Source organism: Heterodontus francisci, chromosome 5, assembly GCF_036365525.1.
Source record: "Heterodontus francisci isolate sHetFra1 chromosome 5, sHetFra1.hap1, whole genome shotgun sequence".
In the NCBI taxonomy this organism is placed as follows: Eukaryota; Metazoa; Chordata; class Chondrichthyes; order Heterodontiformes; family Heterodontidae; genus Heterodontus; species Heterodontus francisci.
The window spans coordinates 68,274,273-68,287,132 of record NC_090375.1 but is presented as its reverse complement, the minus strand read 5'-3'; the positions used below and the strand labels follow the sequence as shown (position 1 = coordinate 68,287,132).

At 44.4% G+C, this 12,860-nt stretch overlaps 1 protein-coding gene across 1 annotated transcript in view; it reads left to right on the top strand.

Annotated features, from left to right (window-relative positions):
* The window catches only part of LOC137370259 (uncharacterized), a 323,712-nt gene that overhangs the window by 179,240 nt on the left and 131,612 nt on the right, over positions 1-12,860 (top strand). The window contains exons 32-33 of the mRNA XM_068032638.1: positions 10,874-10,972; positions 12,678-12,764. Of these exons, the coding sequence (XP_067888739.1) occupies positions 10,874-10,972; positions 12,678-12,764 (186 nt within the window). The remainder of the gene's footprint in view (positions 1-10,873; positions 10,973-12,677; positions 12,765-12,860) is intronic.

Genomic DNA, 12,860 nt, shown 5'->3' with positions numbered 1-12,860 from the left:
TTCAAACATGGACAAAAGAGCTGAATTCAAGAGGTGAGGTGAGAGTGACTCCTGTTGACATCAAGGCAGCATTTAACTGAGTATGGCATCAAGGAGCCCTAACAAAACTGGAGTCAATGGGAATCAGAGGGAAAATTCACCCCTGGTTGGAGTCATACTTAGCACAAAGGAAGATGAGATGGTTGTGGTTGTTGGAAGGCAATCATCTCAGTTCCAGGACGTCACTGCAGGAGTTCCTCAGGGTAGTGTCCACGGCTCAACAGTCTTCAGCTGCTTCATCATTGACCTTCCTTCAGTCATAAGGTCAGAAGTGGGGATGTTTGCTGATGATTGCACAATGCTCAGCACCATTTGCAACTCATCAGATATTGAAGCAGTCCGTGTAGAAATGCAGCAAGACCTGGACAATATCCAGGCTTGGGCTGATAAGTAGCAAATAACATTCATGCCATGCAAGTGTCAGGCAATGACTATCTCAAACAAGAGAGAATCGAACTATCTCCCCTTGACATTCAATGGCATTACGATTGCTGAATCCCCCGCTATCAACATCCTGGGGGTTACCATTGGCCAGAAACTGAACTGGAGTTGCCATATAAACACCATGGCTACAAGAGTATTTCAGAGGCTAGGAACCCTGCAGCGAGTAACTCACCCCCTCACTCCCCAATGCCTGTCCACCATCTACAAGGCACAAGTCAGGTGTATGATGGAATACTTTCCACTTGCCTGGATGGGTGCAGCTCCAACAACACTCAAGAAGCTCGACACCATCCAGGACAAAGCAGCCCGCCTGATTGGCACCCCATCTACAAACATTCACTCAATCCACCACCGACGCACAGTGGCAGCAGTGTGTACCATTTACAAGATGCACTGCAGCAACACACCAAGGCTCCTTAGACAGCACCTTCCAAACCTGTGACCTTTACCAACTAGAAGAACAAGGGCAGCAAATGAATGGGAACACTACCACCTGCAGGTTCCCCTCCAAGTCACACACCATGCTGTCCACTTGCTGGATGGGTGCAGCTCCAACAACACTCAAGAATCTCGACACCATCCTGGACAAAGTAACATGCTTTATTGGCACCCCATCCACCACCTTCAACATTCACTCCCTTCACCACCGACACAGTGGTAGCAGTGTGTACCATCTACAAAGTTGCGCTGCAGCAATGTACCAAGGCTCATTCAACAGCACCTTCTAAACCCATGACCTCTACCACCTAGAACACAAGAAATAGGAGCAGAAGTAGACCATATGGCCCATCGACCCTGCTCATTCAATACAATCATGGCTGATCTTGGGCTTTAATTCCACTTTCCTGCCTGCTCCCCATATCCCTTGATTCCCTGCGACTTCAAAAATCTATATATCCCAGCCTTAAATGTATTCAATGATGGAGCATCCACAACCCTCTGGGGTAGAGAATTCCAAAGATTCACAACTCTTTGAGTGAAATAATTTCTCCTCATCTCAGTCCTGAATGATTGTCCCCTTATCCTGAGACTGTGTCCCCGTGTTCTAGCATCCCTGACCAGTGGAACAATCTCTCAGGTTCTACCCTATCAAGCCATTTCAGAATTAGAATTAGAATATTACGGCGCAGTACAGGCCCTTCGGCCCTCGATGTTGCGCCGATCATCTGACCTACACTATTCCATTTACATCCATATGTCTATCCAATGACCACTTAAATGCCCTTAAAGTTGGCGAGTCTACTACTGTTGCAGGCAGGGCGTTCCACGCCCCTACTACTCTCTGCGTAAAGAAACTACCTCTGACATCTGTCCTATATCTTTCACCCCTCAACTTAAAGCTATGTCCCCTCGTGTTTGCCATCCTCATCCGAGGAAAAAGACTCTCACTATCCACCCTATCTAACCCTCTGATTATCTTGTATGTCTCTATTAAGTCACCTCTCCTCCTCCTTCTCTCTAACGAAAACAACCCCAAGTCCCTCAGCCTTTCCTCGTAAGACCTTCCTTCCAAACCAGGCAACATCCTAGTAAATCTCCTCTGCACCCTTTCCAAAGCTTCGACATCCTTCCTATAATGCGGTGACCAGAACTGCACGCAATACTCCAGGTGCGGCCTCACCAGAGTTTTGTACAGCTGCATCATGACCCCGTGGCTCTGAAACTCGATCCCCCTACTAATAAAGGCTAACACACCATATGCCTTCTTAACAGCCCTATTAACCTGGGTAGCAACTTTCAGGGATTTATGTACCTGGATACCAAGATCTCTCTGCTCATCTACACTACCAAGAATCTTCCCATTAGCCCAGTACTCTGCATTGCTGTTACTCCTTCCAAAGTGAATCACCTCACACTTCTCCGCATTAAACTCCATTTGCCATCTCTCAGCCCAGCTCTGCAGCCTATCTATGTCCCTCTGTACCCTACAACACCCTTCGACACTATCCACAACTCCACCGACTTTCGTGTCATCCGCAAATTTACTAACCCACCCTTCTACACCCTCATCCAGGTCATTTATAAAAATGACAAACAGCAGTGGCCCCAAAACAGAACCTTGCGGTACACCACTAGTAACTAAACTCCAGGATGAACATTTGCCATCAACCACCACCCTCTGTCTTCTTTCAGCTAGCCAATTTCTGATCCAAAGCTCTAAATCACCTTCAACCCCATACTTCCGTATTTTCTGCAATAGCCTACCTTGGGGAACCTTATCAAACGCCTTACTGAAATCCATATACACCACATCCACGGCTTTACCCTCATCCACCTGTTTGGTCACCTTCTCGAAAAACTCAATAAGGTTTGTGAGGCACGACCTACCTTTCACAAAACCGTGCTGACTATCGCAAATGAACTTATTCTTTTCAAGATGATTATAAATCCTGTCTCTTATAACCTTTTCCAACATTTTACCTACAACCGAAGTAAGGCTCACAGGTCAATAATTACCAGGGCTGTCTCTACTCCCCTTCTTGAACAAGGGGACAACATTTGCTATCCTCCATTCCTCCGGCACTACTCCTGTCGACAATGACGACTTAAAGATCAACAACAACGGCTCTGCAATCTCCTCCCTGGCTTCCCAGAGAATCCTAGGATAAATCCCATCTGGCCCAGGGGACTTATCTATTTTCACTCTTTCCAAAATTGCTAACACCTCCTCCTTGTGAATCTCAATCCCATCTAGCCTAGTAGGCTGTATCTCAGTAATCTCCTCGGCAACATTTTCTTTCTCTACTGTAAATACTGACGAAAAATATTCATTTAACGCTTCCCCTATCTCCTCTGATTCCGCACACAACTTCCCACTACTATCCTTGATTGGCCCTGTTCTAACTCTTATCATTCGTTTATTCCTGATATACCTATAGAAAGCCTTAGGGTTTTCTTTGATCCTATCCGCCAATGACTTCTCGTGTCCTCTCCTTGCTCTTCTTAGCCCTCCCTTTAGATCCTTCCTGGCTAGCTTGTAACTCTCAAGCGCCCTAACTGAGCCTTCACGTCTCATCCTAACATAAGCCGCCCTCTTCCTCTTGAGAAGCGCTTCAACTTCTTGAGTAAACCACGGCTCCCTCGCTCGACAACTTCCTCCCTGCCTGACAGGTACATACTTATCAAGGACACGCATTAGCTGCTCCTTGAATAAGCTCCACATTTCGTTTGTGCCCATCCCCTGCAGTTTCCTTCCCCATCCTACACATCCTAAATCTTGCCTAATCGCGTCATAATTTCCTTTCCCCCAGCTATAATTCTTGCCCTGCGGTATATACCTGTCCCTGCCCATCGCTAAGGTAAACCTAACCGAATTGTGATCACTATCGCCAAAGTGCTCACCTACATCTAAATCGAACACCTGGCCGGGTTCATTACCCAGTACCAAATCCAATGTGGCATCGCCCCTGTTTGGCCTGTCCACATACTGTGTCAGAAAACCCTCCTGCACACACTGGACAAAAACAGACCCATCTAAAGTACTCGAACTATAGTATTTCCAGTCAATATTTGGAAAGTTAAAGTCCCCCATAACCACTACCCTGTTACTCTCGCTCCTGTCGAGAATCATCTTCGCTATCCTTTCCTCTACATCTCTGGAACTATTCGGAGGTCTATAGAAAACTCCCAACAGGGTGACCTCTCCTCTCCTGTTTCTAACCTCGGCCCATACTACCTCAGTAGACGAGTCCTCAAACGTCCTTTCTGCCGCTGTAATACTTTCCTTGATTAACAATGCCACACCCCCCCCTCTTTTACCCTCTTCTCTGTTCTTTCTGAAACATCTAAATCCCGGAACCTGCAACATCCATTCCTGCCCCTGCTCTACCCATGTCTCCGAAATGGCCACAACATCAGGATCCCAGGTACCAACCCATGCTGCAAGCTCACCCACCTTATTCCGGATGCTCCTGGCATTGAAGTAGACACACTTTAAACCAAGTTCTTGCTTGCCAGTGCCCTCTTGCGTCCCTGTAACCTTATCCCCTACCTCACTACTCTCAACAGCCTGTACACTGGAACTACAATTTAGGTTCCCATTCCCCTGCTGATTTAGTTTAAACCCCCCCGAAGAGCACTAACAAATCTCCCCCCCAGGATATTGGTACCCCTCTGGTTCAGGTGAAGACCATCCTGTTTGTAGAGGTCCCACCTACCGCAGAAAGAGCCCCAATTATCCAGGAAACCAAAACCCTCCCTCCTACACCATCCCTGCAGCCACGTGTTCAACTCCTCTCTCTCCCTATTCCTCTCTTCGCTAGCACGTGGCACAGGCAACAACCCAGAGATAACAACTCTGGTTGTTCTCGCTCTAAGCTTCCACCCTAGCTCCCTGAATTTCTGCCTTAAATCCCCATCTCTCTTCCTACCTATGTCGTTGGTGCCTATGTGGACCACGACTTGGGGGTGCTCCCCCTCCCCCTTAAGGATCCCAAAAACACGATCGGAGACATCACGTACCCTGGCACCTGGGAGGCAACACACCAACCGTGAGTCTCTCTCGTTCCCACAGAACCTCCTATCTGTTCCCCTAACTATGGAGTCCCCAATGACTAATGCTCTGCTCCTCTTCCCTTTTCCCTTCTGAGCAACAGGGACAGACTCTGTGCCAGAGACCTGCACCCCATTGCTTACCCCTGGTAAGTCGTCCCCCCCAACAGTATCCAAAACGGTATACCTCTTGTTGAGGGAAACGGCCACAGGGGATCCCTGCACTGCCTGCTGGTTCCCTTTCCTTCCCCTGACGGTAACCCATCTACCTACTTCTTTTACCTGAGGTGTGACTGCCTCCCTATAACTCCTGTCAATAATCCCCTCCGCCTCCCGAATGATCCGAAGTTCATCCAGCTCCAGCTCCAGTTCCCTAACGCGGTCTGCGAGGAGCTGGAGTTGGGTGCACTTCCCGCAGATGCAGTCAGCAGGGACACTCTTGGCGACCCCTACCTCCCACATTCTGCAGGAGGAACATACAACTGCCTTTACCTCCATTCCCACTATTCTAGATTCCCAATAAATCTACTGAAAAACCAAACGAAAAAAAAAGTCAAAACTTGTTCGCTTAGCAATCCGACGGACTGAACTTTTTAAATAAAAAGCTTTCCTTATCAACACACTAGAGTCCTTTTTTTTTTGGTTAGAGGAGGAGGGTGGGTGGGAGACACTACACGTGTAGTGTCTCGGGTACTGCCACTGCCCAAATAAATAGTTTTCCCCTACCCAGCAGTCCCCGGTCCTCCGAAACAAAAAAGGGATTAACTTGTAACTTACTGAAATTGACCGCTCAGCTGAAAGTCCGCTCCGCACCCCGTTCTATCAAGGCTGCTCCTCGCAAAAGACAAAGATTTTAAAACTGCCCAAATAAATAGTTTTCCCCTACCCAGCAGTCCCCGGTCCTCCGAAACAAAAAAGGGATTAACTTGTAACTTACTGAAATTGACCGCTCAGCTGAAAGTCCGCTCCGCACCCCGTTCTATCAAGGCTGCTCCTCGCAAAAGACAAAGATTTTAAAACTGCCCAAATAAATAGTTTTCCCCTACCCAGCAGTCCCCGGTCCTCCGAAACAAAAAAGGGATTAACTTGTAACTTACTGAATCTTGTATGTCTCAATTAGATCGCCTCTCATTCTTCTAAACGCCAGAGAATATAGGCCCAATTTACTCAGCCTGTCATCATAGGACAACCCCCTCATCCCAGGGACCAATTTAATAAATTTTCGCTGCACTGCCTCCAGTGCAAGTATATCCTTTCTTGTATATGGAGACCAAAACTGCACACAGTATTCCAGGTGCGGTCTCACCAAAGTCCTGTACAATTTTAGTAAGACTTCTTTATTCCTGTATTCCAATCCCCTTGCAATAAAGACCAACATGCCATTTGCCTTCCTAATAGCCTGCTGCACTTGTATGTTAACTTTGTCTGTTCCTTGTACAAGTACTCCCAAGTCTCTCTGAACATCAACGCTTACTAGTTCACACCTTTTAAAAAATATTCTGCTTTTCTATTTTTACGACCAAAGTGAACAACTTCACACTTCCCTCCATTATCCACCATTTGCCATCTTGTTGCCCACTCACTGAACTTATCTGTATCTGTATCTCTTAGCAGCCTCTCCACATCCTCCCACAGCTTACCTTTCCACCGAGCTTTGTATCATCAGCAAACTTAGATACATTACTCTCTGTCTCCTCATCCAAGTCATTAATATCGAGTGTAAATAGCTGAGGCCCCAGCACTGATCCTTGCGGCACCCCACTATTAACTGCCTGCCAACTTGAAAAATGTCCCATTCATGCCCACTCTCTGCTTCCTGTCTGTTAACCAATCCTCTATCCACACTAATATATTGCCTCCAACACCATGAACCCATATCTTGCCTGTTAATCTTTTATGTGACACCTTTTCAAATGCCTATTGAAAATCCAGCTATACTACATCTACTGGTTCCCCTTTATCTACCCTATTAGTTACATCCTCAAAAAACTCTAATAAATTTGTCGAACAGGATCTCCCTTTAGTAAAACCAAGCTGACTTGTTCTAATCATACTATGTTTTTCCAAGTGCAATGTTAAGACTTCTTTAATAATAGTTTCCAGCATCTTCCCAATGACTGATGTTAGGCTCACTGGCCCATAGTTCCCTGTTTTCTCTCTACCTCCTTTCTTGAAAAGATGTGTAGCATTTGTCAACTTCCAATCAGACGGAACCATTCCTGAATCTAAGGAATTCTGGAAAATCATAGCAAGCGCATCCACTATCTTTGCAGCTATCTCTTTTAGAACCCATCAGGGCCCGGGGACTTGTCAGATTTTAGCCCCCCACATGTCTCTAATACTTTTTCTTGACTGATATCAATATCCTTAGTTTCCTCTCTCTTTTTATCCTCTAGGTTACTGCCTATTTCTGATTCGGAACTTGTGTCTTCTACTGTGAAGATAGACACAAAATATTTGTTCAATGTCTCTGCCATTTCCTCTTTTCCCATGATGATTTCTCCTATCTCTGCCTGTACTCTCTTCCTTTTTATGTACTTATAAAAGCTCTTACAATCTGTTTTTATATTGCTGGCTAGTTTACTCCTATATTCTATTTTTTCACCTTTATCAACTTTTTGGTGACCCTATGCTGGTTTCTAAAACACTCCCAATCCTCAGACTTGCTACTATTTTTTGCAACATTGTAAGCCTCTTCTTTTAGTCTCATACTCTCCTTAACTTCCTGAGTGAGCCACGGATGGGTCTTCCTGTGCGAGTTTTTGTTTTTGAATGGAATGTACTTTTGTTGAACCTTTTGAATTGTTTCTTTAAATGTTTCCCACTGTTCATTTACCGCCATACCTTCCAGTCTATTTACCCAATTAACCTTAGCCAGTTCTTCTCTCATACCTTCGTAATTGGCTTTGTTTAAGTTTAAGATTATTGTTTGTGATTGAAATGTGTCACTTTCAAACTTACATGAAATTCAGTGGTATTATGATCACTATTTCCCAGTGGATCTTTTATTATGACGTTGTTTATTAGCCCTGCTTCATACCACAATACGAGATCTAAGATAGCTTTATATCCCTAATCGGTTCTACAATGTATTGCTCCAAGAAGCTGTCACAAAAGCATTCTACAAATTCATCTTCTAGACCACTGTTGTTAATTTGATTGTCCCAGTCTATATGCAGATTAAAGACCCCCACAATTAATACATTACCTTTTTTACATGCTCCAATAATTTCCCATGTAATGTTCTGTCCATTATTATAACTACTGTCATGGGCCTGTAAACTACTCCCACCAGTGTTTTCTGACTCTTGCTATTCCTACTTTCCACCCAAACTGATTCTATTTCATGATCTTCAGAGGCCAGATCCCTTCTTATTAATGTCCTTATGCCATCCTTTACTATCAAGCTACCCCTCCTCCTTTGCCATTCTGTCTATCTGTCCGAAATATTGTGTACCCTGGAATATTTATTTCCCACCCTAGATCTCCTTGTAACCATGTCTCAGTAATGGCAATTAGATCTAGATCATTTACCTCTATTTGTGCCATTAGTTCATCTATCTTATCACAGATGCTTCGTACATTCAGATAAAGGAACTTCAATTTCATTTTTTTTACCTCTATTCGCTGCAATGACCTTATTTGCCAATGTACAATTTTTGTTAAAGACTCTGTCTCTTCCTGTCCCATTCTGTTGGGAGCTACCCACATCACAATCCTGCTCCGATGCTCTGACTTCTCTCTTTAGATTTCTAAATTTCCCTTTACCCAAACCCTCCCCCCACAGAAGAACAAGGACAGCAGATGCATGGGAACACCACCACCTGCAAGTTCCCCTCCAAGCCACACACCATCCTGACTTGGAGCTATATTGCCATTCCTTCATTATCATTGGGTGAAAATCCTGGAACCCCCTTCCTAACAGCACTGTGGGTGTACCTACCCCACATGGATTGCAGCGGTTCAAGAAGGCGGCTCACCACCACCTTCTCAAAGGCAGTTAGGATTGGGCAATAAATGATGGCCTAACCAGCAATGTCCACATCCCATGAACGAATGAAGAAAAAAGCTCATGTGGGAGCTCAAAATTGGGAAATTATCTTTTAATATGAATTCAAAATTATTTTTGTTGTTTTCTTCGCCTATTTTAACTTATATTTTCCATTGGTGCGATGTATCATTCCCCACCTGAGAGAGTGGATGTGCAAATCAAGTAATGTGCTTGCCCAGCTGCTAAGTAGCTTGGTTGATTCATCCTCCAATATTTTCTTCTCTTCCTGTACTCAAGTCCCTGATCAGCCCCTGAATTTTATATAATTTATATTATTTCAGATTTCCAGCATCCGCAGTATTTTGCTTTTATTACCCTGAATTTTATGGTTGTCTTACTTTCGTACTTAATCCAGACTTCACCAACTCTACAGGGAACCTACCTTGGTGGGGGGGGGGAGTATTTTAACCTAAACGTGGGTAGGTTTAGGTTGGATGAGGGTAGGGGGCTTGGTTAAATACTTAAAGATCAGATTCTTGATCCAAACCAGCCTCTAACCCACCCACCTCTGCTTTTAACTGAGACCAAAATGTGGGTGGACAGCCAACCTGCTCCAAGGAGCCAGGTTGATACTTTAAATAAGATAACGAGGCTGCGAATCTCATTGTCATTCAGCTTTTCAACTTTAACTCTGGTCAGCAGTGATTTCCAAGTGCTGGTCAGGATTCCCGAGCCTCAGGGAGCCTGGCCACTACATCCAGGTGAGGACTTAGTGGATCCAGAAGTTGAACCCCTGAGATTGTGCACATCCCCTCCTCCACCCTGTCCTGAAATCCTTCACAAGACATCTGATTCCAGCGCCGCACCCCCCCCCACCCCGGTCTGTGATTTCCTCCCCGCCCTAAGACCCTCAACCTCCAACCTCCCCACAAGCCCCTAGGATCTGCAGCCCACCCCATAAATACCTCTCCCACCTGATCGACCTCTTCCGCCTCACCCCCAACCCGCGCAAATGTACTTGGTCCTATGGCCTTCACCACCCAGCTCCCTGCCTGACTGGTAGCCAAGCCTGCCAAACAGTTAAGACTCCACAGCATGTGGGGGAATCCCGACTTCTGGGTTCACTGTGCCTTTTGGACCCCATTCACCCCAGCTCCTGACAAGTCAGGTAAGGAAACATTCATCCCCTTAGTTCCTGGAATGCCTGATGACCTGCTGATAAAATTAATAAGGCAAATAAGCAATCTTTTTTTTTGTTTTTTTCTCTACTAATTTCATCCTGTTCAGAAGGAGTTGACTCCTTGCTATAGTACATTTCCACAGATGGTCGCTACATTCCGGTGCTTCAACCAAATGTCCATTGTCATAAATAGCATTAACAATGAATATTGGTATGTTATTGACAAATAAACACAGTTCTATTTTCTAGACATCCACTTTTGGCAATTCCTGCAACAGTCCCTGAATGGGGATCAGGAACACTGGCTGATTTTCCTCTTGATAATCCAAGGGCATTCAGACCATGTGTAGTGACCCTACAGCCACAGTGGCTGAGCTCAGCATAGACTAAGTATTTATCTTGCTATTTTCCTGGTTCATAGGGCTCAGCAGCTGACTAGATAAACTCACCATTAACATTGAGAAGATTCAGTTAGAAGCTGGATGTTACAGTTTTGCATTTGCTTCACAGGATTTGAACATCTATTTTCATCACAAAAGATGCTTGCATTGCAACATTGGATTTGTATGTGTCCCTGCTCTGATACAGATAAGATAGAAACTGCAAAACAGAAACTTAAACATCTAAGTGGTGTAAAGGCAAAGCTGCAGAACTGTTCTACAAATTGTGCTTATTGGTTAGTTACAGCCTTGAATGAGACAAAAATATGACATTTTTTTTTAATCTAGACAATCTTGAAGTTCTTGCTGTTTTATGCTGGAGACTTGGCAAATACCTTCTTTATTGTGACATTTGGAACAGGCCTTTACTGGCTTATATTCTTCAAGGTATTTTTAAATATTTCATATAGAGTCATAGAGTTATACAACACAGAAACAAGCCCTTCGGCCCATCAAGTCTGTGCCGGCCATCAAGCACCTAACTATTCTAATCACATTTTCCAGCACTTGGCCCATAACCTTGTATGCTATGGCGCTTCAGGTGCTCAACTAAATACTTCTTAAATGTTGTGAGGGTTCCTGCCTCTACCACCTCTTCAGGCAGTGTGTTCCAGATTCCAACCACCCTCTGGGTGAAAAGGTTTTTCCTCAAATCCCCTCTAAACCTCCTGCCCCTTATCTTAAATCTATGCCCCCTGCTTAGTGACCCCTCCGCCAAGGGAAAAAGTTTCTTCCTATCTAACCTATCAGTGCCCCTCATAATTTTGTATACCTCAACCCTGTCCCCCCTCAGCCTTCTCTGTTCTAAGGAAAACAACCCTCGCCTTTTCAGTCTCTCTTCATAGCTGAAATGCTCCAGCCCAGGCAACATCCTGGTGAATCACCTCTACACCCTCTCCAGTGCAATCACATCCTTCCTATCACAGTACTCCAGCTGTGGCCTAACTAGCGTTTTATACAGCTCCATCATTTCCTCCCTGCTCTTATATTCTATGCCTCAGCTGATAAAGGCAAGTATCCCATATGTCTTCCTAACCACCTTATCTACCTGTGCTGCTGCCTTCAGTGATCTATGGACAAGTACACCAAGATCCCTCTGATCTTCTGTACTTCCTAGGGTCCTACCATCCATTGTATATTCCCTTGCCTTGTTAGTCCTCCCAAACTGTATCACCTCACACTTCTCAGGATTAAATTCCATTTGCCACTGCTCTGCCCATCTTACCAGCCCATCTATATCGTCCTGTAATCTAAGGCTTTCCTCCTCACTATTTTTGACACCACCAATTTTCGTGTCATCTGCAAATTTACTTATCATACCTCCTATATTCACATCTAAATCATTAATGTACACTACAAACAGGAAGGGTCCCAGTACCGATCCCTGCGGTACACCACTAGTCACAGGCTTCCACTCACAAAAACAACCCTCGACCAGCACTCTCTGCCTCCTGCCATGAAGTCAATCTTGGATCCACTTTGCCAAGTTACCCTGGATCCCATGGGCTCGTACCTTCTTAACCAATCTCCCATGCGGGACCTTATCAAAAGCCTTACTGCAGTCCATGTAGACTACATCAACTGCTTTACCCTCATCTACACATCTAGTCACCGCCTCGAAAAATTCAATCATATTAAATATTAAATATAATTATGAATATATAAATATAATCATATTTACTTGTGTTTGTTGGAATTTCTAAAGTATTTTGTAAATACTAAATATATGTTTAATATTTACTCAAAATACATTTATTTTTCTATAAATGCCATTTCTGACCAGATTCTAGACGCAAGTTCAGAACATCATTTGCTCGTTGCTTATGTTGTACCTCTTGTGTTAAGCTCCTGACACATTCCTTAAAAATAGCATTAATTACTGTAGATGAAAGCAAAATACTGCGGATGCTGGAAATCTGAAATAAAAACAAGTGCTGGAAATCTGAAATAAAAACAAGAAGTTCTGGCAGCATCTGTGGAAAGAGAAGCAGAGTTAACGTTTCGGGTCAGTGACCCTTCTTCGGAACTTAATTACTGTAGAATTGGTTTGCAATAATTTTAACATTTGCTTAGGTATTATTTGTTTTTGCAGGGTCAGCAGATTGTTTCTGTTCTTCTGCCCACACCCAGCCAAGAGATGCACTTTATTTCTTGTGTGGCCAGTGCGTTTGTCCTGAAGGTATGTCCACAAAGAATATTGGTAATCTTTGGGTTAGTACAGCTGTGCATGCTCGGTTCAAAGTGTTTCAGCGGATTTCTCTTTTCCCATCTGCCA